This window comes from Manacus vitellinus, unplaced genomic scaffold (assembly GCF_001715985.3).
Source record: "Manacus vitellinus isolate BGI_N305 unplaced genomic scaffold, ASM171598v3 scaffold_10_pilon, whole genome shotgun sequence".
NCBI classification, from domain to species: Eukaryota; Metazoa; Chordata; class Aves; order Passeriformes; family Pipridae; genus Manacus; species Manacus vitellinus.
This window is the reverse complement of record NW_021938838.1, coordinates 592,061-610,161: the sequence shown is the minus strand read 5'-3', so window position 1 is coordinate 610,161 and position 18,101 is coordinate 592,061. Positions and strand designations below refer to the sequence as shown.

General features: G+C 49.1%; 1 protein-coding gene across 3 annotated transcripts in view; it reads right to left on the bottom strand.

Moving 5' to 3' along the window:
* Window positions 1-12,756: 12,756 nt before the first annotated feature.
* OSGIN1 (oxidative stress induced growth inhibitor 1) overlaps window positions 12,757-18,101 on the bottom strand; it is a 58,927-nt gene continuing 53,582 nt past the window's right edge. For 2 of the 3 annotated variants that reach the window (XM_018082401.2, XM_018082412.2), the window contains 5 exons: window positions 17,801-17,903; window positions 16,708-16,844; window positions 16,195-16,386; window positions 15,809-15,900; window positions 12,757-15,148 (listed from right to left, as the gene is read on the bottom strand). In XM_018082401.2, the coding sequence (XP_017937890.2) occupies window positions 14,155-15,148; window positions 15,809-15,900; window positions 16,195-16,386; window positions 16,708-16,844; window positions 17,801-17,903 (1,518 nt within the window). In that variant the 3' untranslated portion in view covers window positions 12,757-14,154. Of the gene's footprint in view, window positions 15,149-15,808; window positions 15,901-16,194; window positions 16,387-16,707; window positions 16,845-17,800; window positions 17,907-18,101 lie in introns of all 3 variants that reach the window. The other variant, XM_008933394.3, reaches the window with a different exon arrangement.

Sequence of the window (18,101 nt, the reverse complement as noted above, 5' to 3'; positions counted from 1 at the left end):
GCCCCCTGGAACTGCCCCCGGCCCCCTGGAACTGCCCTCAGTCCCCTGGAACTACTCTCGTCCCCCTGGAACTGCCCTCAGCCCCCTGGACCTGCCCTCGGCCCCCCGGCACACGCAGCACCACGAGTTTCCCGTAGCTCCAGGGTTTGCTGGTGTATTTACAGGGGGCCCCGCTCCCAGACGGGACCCCCAGGGCGCCCTGTGGTGACTGAGGTGTGGGGAGAGCCCGTGGCAGTGCCCAGGGACAGCCGGGGCAGGGGCTGTCAGTGCTCCCCAAAGGACACTCCCCGCAGCCCCAGGAGTGAACTGCTCTGTCAGTGCCCACCATCTCTTCAGCAGCCTGCTCAAAGGCTGCTGCTTTCTGCTCAAGCACCAGCCACACTCATTTTCCCCTCAGCAGTATTTTATTTGTCCTTATTTTCTGTCCTCAAAAGTGACAGAGGTGAGGAAATTATTTATATCTTACACTGCTCCAGTAATTATTCACCAAGAGTTTGGGAGAGTAACATCTTCCGTTTCTCCAGTCCTGGTCACTGCTGGACACACACACACAAAAATCACTTTATGAGCATGTTACTGGGTTTCCTGGCTGTGAAGCTGTTTTAAAATGCTGCTGTGTTTGTCACTTCGGGATCAAACTCATGTAATTTAATGGGTTTCACTGAGACATCAACAGGCCCTCAAGGCAGATATCGATTTCCCACAACAAAGGGCTGCTCTTGAAATAATTTAATGGGATCACCAAGAAGTGACTTTGAGCTGCAGGTGCTGGAATGCTCATGGACTGCAGTTTGCTGGGATCTCAGCGAGGCAGCCCCTGGCCTCACATCCCCAGGAGAGCACGAAGATGAGCAGTGAAACAGGTGCCTTTCCCTCACAGATTCCCTGTCTCGTGAGGGCAGAGCTGGAAAAGGGCCACCTTCATCCAGGGCTTGTCACCCTCGCAGAAATGTCCCGCCTGCAGCCTGTGCAGCGCTGGAGGCTCTGCACCCACAGCACGGCGTGCGAGGACATCTAGTGCCTGCTGCTGCTGCTGAGGGGCTCTGGGCTCGGCTCTGGGCTCAGCACTGGCAGCTTTGTCTCCTTGCAGCAATACAAGGTCCCCGTGGGTCCAGCCCCAGCAGCCTTCTGGAGAGGAGGGTCCTGGGGGAGGGTCCCTGCGAGGCTCTGACCCGCATTTCAGTGTCTGCGCCAGCCGGGGCTTTGTCTCACCAGCTGGAGCTCCCCAACAGCCCCTGAGCCTGACACACAACTGCTCTAAGTCCAGGCTGAGCAGCTCTGGGCTGTTTCCCCAGCTGGGCTCTGACCCGAACAGCCCCCGTGGGGACACAGGTCACACACCACAGCTGATCCCAGTGCAGAGCTGTGTCTTCATCCACTGCTAGTGCTCACCTTTGTGTTCCTCTGTCTGTGCTGGGAGCTTCTCACAGTCCAGCACAGACCCAGCATCCTCCCTGACTGCTGCATCTGGGGATGGAGCTGACCACACAGTTTGCAGCATAAGAAACCAATCTTGTTTTCAAAGGGCACACTCTTGTCCAAAGCTATCCATAGCCAAGCTGGTGTTCAGCCTGCTTGGGCAACACAAACAGGGTTTATCAAGTCCTTATACAAGCAGAAATACCATATATCTGAGGATAATCTAAGTTCTTGACAGTTGAGGATGGTGGACAGTCAAGATGTCAAAACAATTTCAAGGGGCCAAAAGGCCAAAGCATCTCAGAGTGACACGTGGGTGCGTCAGCAGTTCAGACCCAAAGCACGTTTGCCTGGTACCTGTTACTGCTGATGTCCCTGCAGAACCCTGGGACACAGGATAGGAAGCACAGCCAAGCACAGGCACATGCTGCAGCCAAGGTCAGATACTCATCACATCGGGGTGCTGCCAGCAAATGCCCCTGCCCACTACCCCTTCCTTGGGCAGCAGCCCTGACTCTGGAAAAAAGAGATTTTCTTCAGATGAGACTCGGAGAAGACAGTTGGAGACAGGGAAAGTCCCACTGGGCTACACAATTCAACAGAGAACCTGAAATAATTACAGATTTGGGATGTCTTGATCTAGCCATCCTCATGGGTAGGGATGGATCCCTTCGTGCTTTAAAGGCCATTTACTGTGCAGAACCGCCCCTGTGTCACAGCGAGTGCAGTAACCCCTCCCAGCTGGGGAGCTCTGCAGTCGGGAGAGGGAGCTGTGCTGCTGCGGGACGGACACGGGGGCTCCGCAGCGAGGGTTGCAAGCCTGTTTCCAGTCAGACCTTGCAGCATAATGTGCTTTGAATATTGCTTTAAAGAGGTTTTCATAGAATGAATCAACATTGTTTCAGTTGTCTTCCCCTCTTTCTTCGGAAGTTTTAAAAATCCATCATCATCATAAAATTGGCACAAGTTATGTGTAACTTTAGGCCCCCTAAAAATCACATTTTTAACCAGCTTACTACCCCCATCCCAGTGCAGCCCTGCTTGCACAAAACCTCTCTGCAGCATCCCAACACCCCTGGGCACCCATCCATCCTCCCCCATCCCATCTGCCAACTCTTTATGAAGATGAAAGACCCAGCTCTGACCTTCCCACTGCCAGTGGCATCCTGAGTCACACACATGGGTTTTATCCTTTTAACTGGGGTTTGAATCACACCTTCAGAAGCCTGAAACTGTTTCCCAGCAAAACCTGTCCCAGCAGCTTTACCACCCTGTGCAAGTCGAGATGGGTGCTTCGGGGCTGACACGAGAGCTCATCCCCTCCCTGGGAACGTGTCTGCACAGCCCAGGTGATTGCACAGCACCATGTCCCAGGTACCCTGGTGGAGATCTCCACGGTGTTCCTGTGCCAACCCCCTGGGCATGGCTGGCCAGGTCTGCTCCTGCTGCCAGCCCAGCCTGCAGAGCCCCCAGCCCAGCAGGGAACAGCATCTTCTCAGGGCTCCCAGGCACAGACTTCCAGAGAAAACATTCTTCCAGCACAAGTGATGGATGTCTGGAGGGGTTCACCCTTCCTCTGTCTGCTGCTTCGTGGTTTCAGATGGCAGGACACAGCATGGCAATTAAACTGCAGGAAACTTCAACTTTGCAGCTTCTGGAAGATCTGGTAAAAAAGATCCAAAGCAAAACACAAATACAAATGGTCCAAGACCTACCTACTTTCTAGGTGCACCTGAGAGTCCATACATTTTGGCAGGAGATGATGCAGTAGGAGACACACTGGCAAAAATATGAAGCTAATTATTTATCACTTTTCCCCATGAAAATGGCAGAAATAGAGCAATTAAATGAAATCATGTTAAATTTATGACTGCAGAGGACTCCTGGTCTACCCAGATTGCCCGAGTTCATTGCAGCAAGCTCAGCCTCAAAAAGAGAGATTTCTTTATGGGGTTCCTTAGCACTGATTCTCATGTGGCAGAAGCCAGTTCTCATGATGGACACCCAGAAGTGTGTCCATGGGTGGGCTGTCAGGTACCAGGCACAAGGCTCCCTGCTGACAGATCTACCAGCAGTTCTCTTCAGGTGTCACTTTGGATCTGTGAAGAGTGACTGTATTAAATAGCAGAATAAAGCTTGTGTCCATGGCTGCAGAAATAGAGAAATCTTAAGTTGCAACGAGATAAACTACCTGAATAACTGTTTTAATTCCTGGCAGAGAAAACAATGCTTATGGGTTGCATCCACGGGTTGTTTTGGCTCCTCATTTGGGTTCCCTTTGTTTCTGAGCAATTTTAGAGGGATTCTCCCAATGCACCTCACCTGCTGTCTCCAGAATAAATCTGCTGCCTTCCAGTGATGCTTCTGAGGGTTTCTCTGCCAGGTGCACACTCTGAGTCACAGCAGATTTATTGCTTCACCTTTGCCTACAGGATTATAGCAGATGATTCCAGAAGCCATCCCTATATTTGCAGTGCCAGCAGATAGACTATCAGCACAACACTCCCGTGGTGCTGGATATTCTTTGTGGCTGTGAAGCATTCCCAGCTGTTAGTCTCCAACCTGTAAAAAAGAAATGCCAGAGTTGTTTATTTTATAGCATTTCAGGGCACACTTTAATAGCCCACTGTAAACATGAATCACATAAATCACATAAAGCCTTTGATTCCAGGGAGATGTGAGTCTCCCAACAACCACCCCTGAGAGGAGCAGGCATTTTTGGTCCCAGAGAGCTGGAGGACACTGGGACTGCTGACATGGAGAGAGGTACAGTGGGACTGAGAGACGGCACAGGGCCTGGTGAAAAGCACCTGTGGGGCCCTGGAGTGGGGCCAGCAGGGCTGAGTGGCTGCACAGACTGGGATTCCTGGGACTAATCTCGTTGCCAGGAAATTCGGGGATCAGGAGATAAATTATCAGCAAGTGCTGGAGTCATTTGGCTGGAATTACAAGGCCACATGTCACAGTCCTAAACCAGTGGGCAAAAGTCCCTCCAGGCAGCCAGCTGGGGCCCCACCTTCAGGAGGGTGGGAGTGTGCTGGAGCCAGTCCAGGGACAGCCACAAGAATGATGAGAGGGCTGGAGCACCTCTGCCGTGGAGACAGGCTGAGGGAGCTGGGGCTGTTCCACCTGGAGGGAAGGGTCCAGGAAGACATTAAAGCACCTTCCAGTACCTAAAGGGGCTCCAGGAAAACCAGAGAGGGACTTTGGACAAGGGCATGGAGTGACGGGACAAGGGGGAATGGCAAAGAGCAGGGTTAGATGGGATGTGGGAAAGAAACTCCTCCCTGTGAGGGTGGGGAGGCACAGGTTGCCAGAGAAGCTGTGGATGTCTCACCTCTGGAAGTGTTCAATGCCAGCTGGGACAGGGCTTGGAACAGCCTGGTCTAGTGGGAGGTGTCCCTGCCCATGGCAGGGGGCTTGGAATTACATCTTTTAAGTCCCTTCCAACCCCACCACTCACAGATTCTGTGATGATCGTGTAGTTCTGGAAAATGGCTGTATGGGTGTTGCTGGGTTATTGACCCATCCCTTCCCCAGTCCCATTTTGTTACTCTCACCCCTGTTCTGTCACAGTGGCAAGCTCTGTGCTGGCAATCCCCACATCCCTGGCAGCAGACCTGCCTCCTACACTGCCCAACACAGACACCAGTGCTCACATGCCCTGGCAGGCTGCAAAAAGTTGCTGGGTGCTCCATTTTCAAGGTAAAATACACAACCTTTGGGTAACACTAGTCCTCTCTGAGTTCACCTGCCCAGAGGAGGTTTTCTCAAAGACTTTTGGGGATGGGGTTATGACAACATAACACCATCATGTGTTCTCCTCCTCCTGAATGACATGCTGGCCATAATCCTGTGATGGTTCATGTGCCAACACCATACACAACCCTCTCAATACAATACAATGTGCCTGGCAACAGCCTTGCCCAGCATCAACCACAAAATGCCCTCCAGCTCTGACAGCTGGATTAGGCACTGCCAGGAGGCCATATCTGGGGCCGTTCCTTCCACAAATAAACAGGGATTTCCTTTAGTATTTCCAGAAATACAAGCACCAGCTGGCAGCAGCACAGTGATGTCTGCAGTCAGGTAACAGGTGAGCTGCCTGGGGACTGGAGCTCAGCAGTCCCACCCTGGGCAAGCAGCTGCCATAAATACAACACTGGCTTCCCAGCCCAGCATGAAGATGCTCCTCTGTGCCCTGCACTGAAGGGGTTCTTGGACTAACTGAGGTTTACCAGAGCTGAAAACAGAGAGAAGAGCTGCAAAGAGAAAGGCACCTGTGGCTCCCACAAAGGCCTGTCTGAACACACCACCTTTACCTGTCAGTGAAGCAGTGCCCTCCAGCAGATATTTCCTAAAATATCTGCCCTTCCCAGACTAACAACATAGTTCATTTTCTTCAGGCCTCTCCTCTTTTGGCCTCTTGTGTCTTTACTGCCCTGTTACAGATTTTCCTGCAGCTCCCTGTTATGGACAACCCCATTTGCTGTACCAGGCACTGCCCATCACTAGGACACGTTGAATCCTCCTCATAGCTGGGGTGCCTGCCTGTGGCCACTGTAAGGATTTCTAAGCCAATCTTGGCTGGCAGTCAGATTTCCTAGGATGAACTGTTTATTGAGAATGTAATTCCCATTGTTATTGTAAGAGCTGTCAGAAAAGAAAAAAACCCAACACATCCAGGTAAGAGTTCCAGAGTATGATCAACTGGACTGTCCAGCTGGCTGAGCCTTTTCCATGTAATATAAACTTCAAAGGAGTAAATAATTCATGAAATATCATCCTGACAAAGCTGGGTAGTAGGGAATCAGAGGAATATGGAAACTACATTTCTGCATGGAAAATGCTTAGTATTAGTTCTTTCACCAAGCAGGGGCCATTGGGACCTTCTAGCCTGGAGTGGGAATGTGGGGATCAGTCATTCAGCCCTAACAGAATGAGCACTTTTATCCCATGCAGTTCCACTTCCCTTATCAGTGCAGTGTCCAAAGACTATTGGCACTGCACACATGAGGAGAGAGGGAAAGATGGTTCATCCACAATGATATTGAACTGTATTGTTTTAGCTGCGGGATTGCTTTTAAAGCCCTGGAGTTTTCTGGACCTAATGCTGGGAAAGTGGCACATATTCCACTTGCAAATGGGGATGTGCTGTGGCAGAGCCACATCCCTTCCTCTGCAGAGCCTTTTCCCAGCGGGACAGGGGGGATCCATTACACTGTTTAAAGGAAGAGACCAAAAAAAAGCCTTTCCGTGGAAATGGATGTAACAGAGCACAAGGAAGGTCACAGGGGACAGGCAGCCTGGGAACAGGCAATTCTACCTCCCTTTGATGTGTTTTCCTTTGTTTCAGGGTGAGAACATTTCACTTGGCCCGCTCTCCCAGCTCCCTGTTATGTCACATCCAGATTACTCAGTGGAGGAGGTATTTGGAGTGTTACATCAGACAGATAACAGTTGTTTATATAACTTGATCTTTTTCTCAGACTTGTTTCTCCATCTTCTCGAAAAATATTTATGTAACTATTTATATTTTCAGGAATGTGAACTTTACCAACCTGAGGATGACAGTCACCTCCACTGTAAATCAGGATGAGTGTTTGCTGCAGAGCCCTGCAGCACTGCCTGGGATCTTCTGCTTCTCATAGGCACCAGTTCACCAAACCAAGAATTCTGCAGAGGAAGAAATCAGTTCTGGTGTAACACAGTTCTGAAATTTCTCCCATCCTTGAGATGGAAGGGCTAGTCAAAAAGAGAACCAGAAACCCACTGTAAAATCTCAGAGGTTACACTGCAATAGTTGAGGCTCTGCCATAAATCCCTGATCAAATGCATTTTCCCAGTAGAAAATTTCCACAGGTCTTACTTTCCCCTCTATGTAAAGCAGAGGGACTGTTTTACAGAGGGATTTAAAAACCTTTGTTTTCAGGGGAGAAAACCTTCTTAATGTTACACATTTCATCAGGTCAGTATATTGCAGAGGTTTTATCCTGCATGCTTTAATGTGCTGCCTTAAGCCATCCTGGTTATGCTCCAGCCAGCAAAAACAGTGCCAGTTATTCACCCCCCTGAGAAATCTCTTGCTTAAGCTTCGTGAAGGTGCAGTATGGGACATGGGAATGTTTTTGCAAGGAGGTTACTTCAGGCAGTGTCAATCACCTGTAATTCATTCCTGTGAGATGCCACCCTTCCCTCTCACTGCTCATAGGTCTTATTGTTCATTAATTACCTTAATTTCCCCAGCAGAGGTTCCATTACAAGAGCAGGATTTACAGAATAGCTGCTCCAGCAAGTCCAAAGGGAGTTTGGCAAACAGGGCTGGAAAGGGCTCAGGGAAAACTTCATTGCAACATCTGAGCTTGGAACTGTGCTTTCCCCTCCATGCCCAGGCCTGGCCCTGCCTTTCTGGCCATGCTGACACCATCCTTCCCAGCTGGCTGCAGGAAGACTGGGGAGTGGATACCCTGCATCTCCAGTTTCCTTTTCCTTGGAGGAGGAGGTGAGACCTGCCAAACCTCTGCCATCCTCGAGGCCCACAGACCCACACAGCCACCCACCCGTGCCCTGGGGAGGGCTGCCAGCTCCAGGCAGGGCTGGCACCCACCACCCTCGTGGGAGTGACCCACAGCACACTGCACCCACAGAGCTGTGAGACCCCTGCAGCCCCCACATGGCAGCACCTGCTGGCACTGCCTCCCCTGCCAGGCTGCAGGTCAATCCAACACTGAATCCACCCTGGCATCCCAGCAACCACATCAGAGGAAAAGAAGGAAAAGAAACCTCAGCTGCACAGCATGAGGGATTCACATGGCATAAACCTTCCACCAGTTCAGGTTTGCTTGGTAACAACACTGCTACGTTGACCTTGTGCAATTTGACCCATCGTTCACTTTATTTGCAGCCACCTTTGCAGCCTGGAAAGACAAACCTCTCCCCTGACCCTGCGTCACCACGTCCATCACACAGTTCCTCCCAGCTGGACAAGGCCCTGCTGTGTCCCTGCTGGTCCCCAGGCAGGATGCCCTGGGAGGGATGGGCAGAGCCTGTGGTGCTCTGGGCACTGCAGCCACTGGGGCATCTGCATTCAGCATCCCACCACTCTGTCATTTGCTTGGTTTTGCTGGATCTTAATGGTTAAACTGAAAAGTCCATTATTACCCCAGGAAAACGCCAAGGATTTTTTTCTCTGACATACAAATTCCCTGGGATTTTCAGTAGAAAGATCTGTTGGCTGGTTTATGAGCTCTGAAAGGTATCTGTGCCTCTGAGGCCTCTGCTGACCTGGAGTTACGGTAATGCTGAATAACTGGGGTGTCAATGCCAAGTTGCAAATGAGGTTTGCTCCACTGGGCTGGCTCTCAAAAAGAATGAATGTTTTAGGCCTAAAACTGTGTCTGTGGTCTCATAAAAATGTACAGCTCTCCTAATTTTCTATTTATTTGCCATTAAAGGAATGATTCCATCCTGCCCTTTGCTTGCCCTCTGGTTAAAGTTTGCCTCCTTGGCAGAGGGTTCAGTAGGATATAAAAGCGCAACTCAGATTTGGAAAGTGATCCAATATAATATCCCAAAATCAGCACTTTGTCCTCAGCAGTAACTTTACACGCTCCCAACCCCTGTTGAACTGTCTCTGCATTCCCAGCTCATCAGCTGCCATCTCACTGAGCACAGCCCCTCTGACCCGACCCCATCTCAGGCTGTGGCCAAAGGGGCTCTGTTTCCCCTGGAGGTTGTGGGGCTGAATCCAACCCCCAGCTTGGCCACGGGGACTGCAGCCCTTGGCAGTGGGGGCCCAGTTCACAGAGGGGGTTCCTGTAGTTATTCCCCAGCCCCTTCGCTTTCGGTGAGACAGAGATGTGGGAATTCACCTGTGGGGTAAATATCTTCAGTGAGGGGTTCTTTCAACTTCCAGCCCAGGTTTCCCTGCTGGCAGCAATGCTGGTTATGGAGCAGGGCCACCCTGCCTGTGCCTGGGTGCTGCCTGCCCTGGGATTCCCCTCCTTTCCCTTGTTCCCAGCTTGCTGCGGAGAACTATTGACAGCACTTCCAAGAAATGAATGCAACCAGAAAAAACTGGCCTGCAAAACAAAATCCATTCTGCTTCCCTCACAAAAGTTCCTGAGAGCTGCCTGCTCTGCTCCTGTAAATCGATGTGTTTGCAGCTCCCTCTCCCAGCCAGGCTGTGTAACAGGTGCCCACCCGGGCAGAGGGTACGTCCCTCCAGCCAAGGGCACAAAAGCTGGGAGAGATTTTCTTTCTCGTGCCAGAGCAGAATCTCTGTCTGGGAGCTGCACAGCAGAGGCTCCAGGTTTGTCCCCATGAATGGCAAAGGAAACTCTTCCTGGACAGCGGGTCCCTGCAGCCTTCCAGGCTCTGGCAGAAGGCAGGAGCCAGCCAACAACAGCAACAAAATTTGCCCTCCCTTTTCTTCCTCCCCACTTAACCACTCTAGCCAGGACCTTTTCAACCTTCACAGGTTGCTTCAGAGCCCTGGAAGTCAGATATTTTTCCCCTGGAGCTGCCAGGTTTGGTTCCACTGGAAACCTCTTCTGCTGGAAGACCCCCCCACACCCTCCACTCCCCAAGTGCCCCCAGTTACAGCAGCTCAGTGTGTCCTCCAGAGCTGTCAGTCAGCACTGGTGTGCTGGCTGCTGGCCTGCCCACAAATATCTGTATTTCACAACTAAAGCAGGTTAATTTAAGCCACCACAGTCTGCAACAACCTGACAGCTCCCTAGGGGCCCTAGGCAATCATCAGACTTTCAATATACCATAATGCTCTACAGACCTCTTAAATAGAGTGGTCTGGACAAGATGTGGTTGGGTTTAGTCCTGCTCTCAAAGACAGAAGTGCAGCCAAAAAAGTGAATGCTGAACAACCAACAGGGTTCCCTGAAATAATTTCAATTCAGGTGATACATAAAAGATGGCTTCTTTTAAAAAGAAGCTGCCCTTCCCTCACTTAAGAAGCAAAAGCTCACAATGAACATGCTCTGACATCTCATAAGATCCTCACCAAAGCAAAAAGCAGAAGCAGTAAGTTTGCAGGTTAATTGCTTAATAAAAGGTACCTGAGTCCAGACTTGTACAGTCAGTTCTGCCACACCTGCAGGTGAGTCTAAAACACATCAGCCCTGACTGCAAGGACTCACAAGCACAATAAAATTAGAAAACCACAATTATTTTTTGTCTTGTAAACTTCAAGACAAACTTCAAACCTTTGTTTTGGTTCTGGGGACATCATTTCCCATCGCTCTTGGCAAGTACCAGCAGGTCTCAGGAGCTTGTTCTGCAAGGACACACAAATGGGGACCCAAAGAGGCTGAGGAGCATTGGACAGAAAATGGGGGCCTGAAATGAAGCTCTTGTTGCAGAGTGATGGATCTCTTAGAGGCAGCCAGAGGTCTGGATGAAAAAAACAACCTGCTCTACCCAAACTGAGCTGAGCAGGGAGTTGCTCATGGCCTCCCTGGCTGACCTGCTCTGTCCCCGCGGCTGCAGCACAGAGGACACCGGGTGACCTGCAGGGGACAGCAACAGGCAGAGTGGGCAGAGTGCTCTCCCCTGTTGAACACCAGCTGACTCTGCTCACCTCCGGGCTGGCCTCAGCAGCAGTGGGAAGGGGGCTGGAAGCACTCAGGGTCACCTGAGGGACTGGCACCCTGCAGGGGCTGGAAGCACTCAGGGTCACCGAGGGACTGGCACACTGCAGGGGCTGGGAGCACTCAGGGTCACCCCAGGGACTGGCACCCTGCAGGGGCTGGAAGCACTCAGGGTCACCGAGGGACTGTCACCCTGCAGGGGCTGGAAGCACTCAGGGTCACCCGAGGGACTGTCACCCTGCAGGCACAGCTGGTCCTGCAGAGGGCCCGGGAGGAGCCGCTTTTATTCCTGGTCCTTCACACGCCTCAGGTCAAGGTTACGATGCTTGGGTGAATTCCACACACAACAAAGCTGGTATCTGTTGACTCTCACAGCTGATTGTTTTGGAACAATAATTCATAGCTGCCTCCCTGGATACAGAGAAAGGAATGACAACTTGGATTAGCAGAGCACAGCCTTGCCCTGAGGACCTGCTGTTGACGACTAAACCACCACTGCTGCTGTTGAGATCCTCTGCTCTGACATGCCTTGGGGCAGAATGTGGGATATTAGCTAAGCATCAGTTGGGAAAAACCATTTCCCTTCCCGGTCCTACACAGGGCAGGCAATTAGCTCATCCCTCTGGGGCAGGAAAGGAGGTATTTAAAGCACAGACACCCAAGCTCCCCTGCCAGAGGCTCAGCCTTGGACTTAGTTAGGAGCTCTCCCGTGCAAATTTGTTCACCATAATGTAACATGAGATACAGAATGGTCAGCATGAACACTGAGACTTTGATCTCAGGGATGGATGGCAGCATTTCACTTGACACCAACCCTATGCCCTTACTCCCAGTGCACTCCAATGCCCCTTATGTTTGCTTTAAGATGCTCTTTGGCTCTTGTCCTCCACTTCATTTGCTTTTGAGGCCAGAAGACCCAGCCAAAACCAGGATTTTCAGAAAGGTGTACATTGATCACTGAACTCTTTTCTAGCAAAGGGTAGCTGCAGAAGATCACAGAACCACATCATTCCTGCTCAGGAATGCCCACATTGCCAGGATAACAGAGTCCAGAGAACAAGTACCAGCTCATCTAGAGTAATGCTGCCAAAGAGACCCCTGGGGGCACTGCCACCCCCCTGGCAGTGAGTGATGACACAGACCAGGAAACTCATTCCCTCCATGTTTCTGTGCTCACAAAATACTGAGGGACTTTCAGTCTCAGCCTGCAGAGAAGAATGAGTATTGATGTTTAACTCATTGAACAAGACTCCTCTCAGGGCTGTGCAGTAAAAAAAACCAAAAACAAAACACCAAAAAAACCCCAAACAAAACCACCAAACCAGGAGGCACAAGTTACAATAGGAACACTTCAACACAGTTAAGAAAAATACCCTATATTCCCAGGAAGAAAAGTGGTAAAAGGTGGAATGGGGCAATCAAATGCTGATAGTGCAATATCCACCCTGGAGGTACTCAGAGCTTTCCCCAGCAAGGCAAGAACAAAGCTTGGCAAACAGCTTGGTTTGGTATTGTCTTAGCCTCACAAGAGAACACTGCCAAAGCACTCTACAAGGGTTCTCCATCCTACTGGAGACACAAAGGTACACAGAGAGCAAACCCCCAGCAGTGCTCCTGGGGAACAGAAAGATGCAGGATTCAGGAGGCTCAAACCACACCTTGGTACTCACCAGGAAGGTGATTCATTAGATCTTCTCTGAGTCAGAGATTTAGAATTAAAACAAACACAGGCTAAGTCTGAAATCACTTTATTGAGAAGTTTCATACAAGAATAGTCATTGGGAAAACATATTCAAGTGTGATACAGCAACACCACAGACAAGCTCCTCACATCTCAGCTTGAGGCCAGTTCATTTACAAACAGCCACTGTCTCCACACACTCAGTTCTCCATCAGGTCATATCAGTGGGTTTCAGTGCAGCACAGGGAGCACAGTCTGTCTTTATATCAAATAAGATGAGCTATGACTGCAATTTTTCCTGTGAGAGGTATAAGAGGCCCTCTAGGTCTTTTGAGAACTGTTTGCAACATAAGGCATCATCCCTATCCACCCCAGCTCATTCAGAACATTGACTGAAAGACTGTAACAAAATATTCTGCCAATAAAAATCTTTTGGAAAAACAGTATAAAAAAGTAGAGATATATATAGCATAAAGCTATCAAAAAGTGACTGTGCCATTTCCCCCTTATAAAAATAATATTGTTTTTTTAAAAAATCATAATACATTAGAAATCCACCCAATATATAACATATTGCACCTTTCCAAAATACCCTGTGCAGCAGAAGCCCCATCCAGTACCTGGGCAGTTACAAGACAGACCAGTAGCTCCCCTTCAGTTCTACTCATCTCTACAGCAGCTGCCAAGAATTTGGCTGTTGCATTTTTAGTATTCAGAAAGTAGAAAGCGGCAAGATGGCAAACCAAGTGTTAGTAAATCATTACCATTCCTTCTCAGGAAGGAGAAAAACCCATCACAGAGATCTCGTGATTAAAAAAAATTACTTGTTGTTGGTGTCAGTAAGACAATACAGCTTCAAATGTTCAATACAGCTTCAAACATTTGTATGTCAGTTTTTATTTGCAGAGCACCACTTCATGTGCCAGAGAGGTACCTGCAGCCCCTGTCAGTGATTTCTGGCCTAATAAGAACATACAGCCAAACCACAGGAGCAAATAAAACCAGGTCAGCTTACTTTGTTTCATGGAAGAAACTCTGTAAGACACCAACAGATGCAGGGTTGGGAACCTGCTGTCTGAAAATAATTAACATTGATTGATCACCAATTCAATTTTCAGTCACCTGGAGGGTTTTAGATAGAAAGGCAACCCCTGTCTTGCCCCCTGCTTTTCCAGGCACAAGATTCAGTCCCAGTAACCACGCACAGCTATGCAGAAAAGGAGCTGAAGTCCCAGGAGTTGAAGATTCTGCTGTGTGTGAAACCCACTCTGGATTTGGTGACTTAATCTTCTCAAATAACTCAGCAAGAACTTCCAAACTCTCTGTATAACCTTGGAGAATACCAGGAATGGGCTTTAGATCTGGGGATGTACAAATCAGATGACCTGCTCCTCGATGGCAAGAGCACTGACCCATTCAGACACAGCTGGTACAGGGATGGGGGGTTTGTTAGGGGGGATTTTTGTTTGCTTTCCTTAGCAGAGAGCTGGCAGCAGCCAGAGCCCCTCCCTGCACAAAGCGAACAAAGTTATCCCCTGCCAGGGGCCCCAGGGCATAGAGCCCCTTCTCCTGAGTGCACTCGTGGCTGAATGGGTCCACATCTATGGGATTCCTCTTGGGATTGACTGGCTGGTCACTGGCCATTGCCAAGTCAATGCCATTATTTGGCAGAAAGGAGAGGTTGGGGTTTGAGCCAGTGAGAACAAGAGCCATGGATATTTTATAAGCTTTCTGACAGCCATTCTTGTCTTGAATGATACATTTCCTGTCCTTGCCAAAGGACAGCACGTGATGCTCAGGAAGGCTAATGTAACATTCATAAGGCCCAGCACAAGCAGCTGTCTGTTCTTTCATCATCTGATGGACTTTGTGGTACTCAGGATACATCATTTTGGGGAGCTGGTTAAAGATAAGCCCCGGATCACTGACTCGCCTCCTAAAAACATGTATTACTGGAATATTGCAATGGTGAGCAAAGAGAATTGCATCAGCAGCTGTCAGACCAGCACCTACAACCAAGACTGGGTCTGACATGATGCCAATGCTGTTGTTCTTCACTGCTTCTTCTAGGGCAGACAGCTGGTGATGGACATAGGAAAGGTTTTCCCCCTTGACCCCGAGCCAGGTGGGACTGTCATATGTTCCTGTGGCCAAGACCACATTCTCTGCATAGATGGAGAAGGGCTCTTTGTCACCTTCCACAGTTTTGAAAAAGCCATCCACCTGAAAGATCTCTGTACTCTGTTCACTGGGGTTCCAGAGTGAGCCACTGTTCTCCTGCAGATCTGTCTGGGTGTGGCTGGAGATGCTCCCTGCACTCACTTTCCTCACAGAGGTCACGACAGTGCCACATCTGAAATTCTTCTGCAGTCCTTTCTTCACCACATAGTGTTGGTAATACTGAGCAATGTCTTCTGCTGTGGCTCTGTTGTTTCTGAGGCCTCTGTAATACAGTACAAACAAAGGTCAAGTGGCAGTTAAGTAAGAGACTGGAATTTTTTCCCCTCTTCCACTGAATATATCCTAGAGTAATCTATCCTGGCACTACCAGAGACTTATCTAGTTTCCCTGACTTCAGCAAAGTTATTCCTGATATACAGACCAAGCACTCAAGTCCAAAAGCTGTTGGACAGAGGCAGCTTTCTCTAGCATTCATCTCATCCACATGGCTGTTCATTTATGCCTTCCTTTCATACCTCGCTTCCATTCCATTTTTAACTCCTGGACTTTTTAAGATTAATTATTATACATGTCAAGAGCAGAAGCACCTGAGAGACTGGAGAGCAGCTGAACTGATTATATTTGTCATTAGGGACAGCAGCAGTAGACACAGAAGCCAGGTGACCATGCTTTTCCACTCAAGCTTTACTCAGAATTCACAGTCACTGATCCATCTCCCCAGTGGTTGTTGGGAAGGACACTTTCCAAAGGCACTTTATCTGAATCACTGAATGTAGAATGGACCTTTTTTGGGGTGTGGGGGGGTGTCCTTTCTCTCACTAAACCCACCTATAACAGATGGGTAGCTACATTCAAGAAGTGCACTCCAGGTTTGTTGGTAACCTCCAGAAGTCTGCAAAGGATCACACCATGGGTATCTTACCTTCTCTTTTGCTTTAGCCATTCTTTGAAAGGCAGATCTGGGAGTCCCATCCATTCCCCTCTGCTCAGGGTAACCATAGAACCCTCTATAGACTGGAACAAGCAGAGCAAAATTACTTAATTTTTACATAAAAAGTGAAAGGCAATTTTTTCATGATTCAATATAGCACAGATCATGAAATCTGTAACCTCCCCGATCCACTGTCATGGGTGAAACCATCCATGTCCTCCAAAGAGAACTAGAGACAAGAAAGGCCTCTCATGCTTCTTTTCCTTTTAAACTTTGTCCATAAACCCAACCATGGCTGGCTGGCATTTCGGCAGAGCTCTTCCCTCTCCAGGGAACACCTCTGGCTGTCACCCAACCCTCAGCCCCCCTTCACTCACGTGCCAGGCCCCTCCAGGAGCGTTCCTGCCCAGCACCAGGTGGGGGATGGCTCTGCTGGGCTCGTGCCTCCACCTGAGCACAGACTCAGCCGTGCCGCCCCAGTCCGTGTCCGGCCGCTGCAGAGCGTCCAAGAGCAGAGCCACGGGGCTGTCAGAGCGTCCCTGCAGGCCCTCAGACAGGTAGTCCAGGTCCTGCAGAGAGGAGGAGCAGCTGCTCAGAGGGTGGGCACTGCCAGGCAGCAGCCTGACTGTCACTCCAGTGTCTCTACTCAGTGGTTCTGGTGCTCTGGGAAGCTCACTCACTGGCACACAGACCTGATCTTTCCCAAGGAAAACCTCAAGGATCTCAGCAGGAATGCTGGCATTTCACACAAGGCAGATCTGGATTACAAAGCAAAATTTGCTTAAGGCTTATTCTGCCTGTGTATTTTGAAAATTCAAACAAGGTTATCACTCATAATATACCCTAAGGATGCTTTACTGGGATGTTATATTGCTTATCTTTACACAAACCTGGTCCAAAATGGAGACTTCTGGTGCCTCTTCCAGTTTCCTCTGAAGAATAGGATTAGGATGAAGAGATTCTCTTTTGAAGTAGGGGGTGTAACCTGACAGCAAATATGAGAGGCAGATTCCTGAAGGTCCATTCCCTGAAAAGACAATGGAGAAGAATTTATACTCCTGACAGAGTGTGACACCTCTGCACTAGATCCCTGCACAGGGACACTTGGGATGTACCAAAATATCCTCCCTCCCACCTAAAGACTTGTGCAACTGGGCAGTGCAAAGTCACACTGAGACAAAAACCTGCTGGTAGAAGTATCCTTGTCAAACTCACTGTTAGCAAGGGTTAGAGGTGACTCATGTGGTGCATTAACTTTATCAGATGCCAAACCCAGCTCCACAAGGCATTTAAACACATGCTCAGATGAACAGGGTCCAACCCCTGCCCTCGAGCACAGCTCATGATCGTCAGAGGAGGGCACTGACATCACTGCTTGTGCTTTGCTCCAAGAATCACCTCAGGTGACAAAACTCCCTCTTGCAAGGGAGACAAGACCGTTAATACATAACCTGTTCTTTTCTAAAAACTGGTAGAAAACATACAGCTTTTTATTAGTCTATTAAAATTGTGCAAAATCAGTGTAGCTGACATGTTTTAAAAGAAATCTTTCAAGAAACTTTAACAGCATTTGGAGCACTTTCTAAACAGACATAAAGGTCAAAAAAGATCACACAAACCTGCCTCCACTTCAAACACTACAGATAATCACAGCAAATTGATTAATTATCTGTAGGGAAAAGGTTTCAAATCTTTCTAAGTGTTCAACTGAGAAAAAACGGGCCCAGGTGAACTGATGCCCAAAAGGCTGCCAATTTTACCATTAAAAATAGGTATTTGTTTTGGTTTGTCCAATACCTGGGTCCCTACCTCCCACGACTCTGTGATCTCCCTCTACAGGAAGTTTGGCTGAGGGAAGGATGCACAAACAGGGGTCAGGTATTTCTGGTTTGAGTAAGAACAGGTGGAACAAAAGTTAAAGACAGCAAGTCCAAAGCAACAACAGCATAAGAGAAACAGTGATGCTGGCAGGAGAAAGCTCACCTATGATCACAACAGGCAGTGGCTTGAGCCCACTCCTATGTGAGGGTCTGGTCAGCAGTGGATACATCTTCCTGTCTGGAAGCATTTCTGCTCTGGAGTCCACCTGCTGAAACAAATAAGTTTGGAATCACTTGCATTTTTTGGCAAGAAAAAACCAACAAGACTTTGTACAGCCCACAAACCCAGGTTGATCTAAAGTATTATCCTTGCATTACATTTCCACACTCAGGACACACCTCCTTATCTTTTTCTCCTCCTGACCCCAAAATCAAAGGCTGGTTCTCTGATTATACAGCACAAA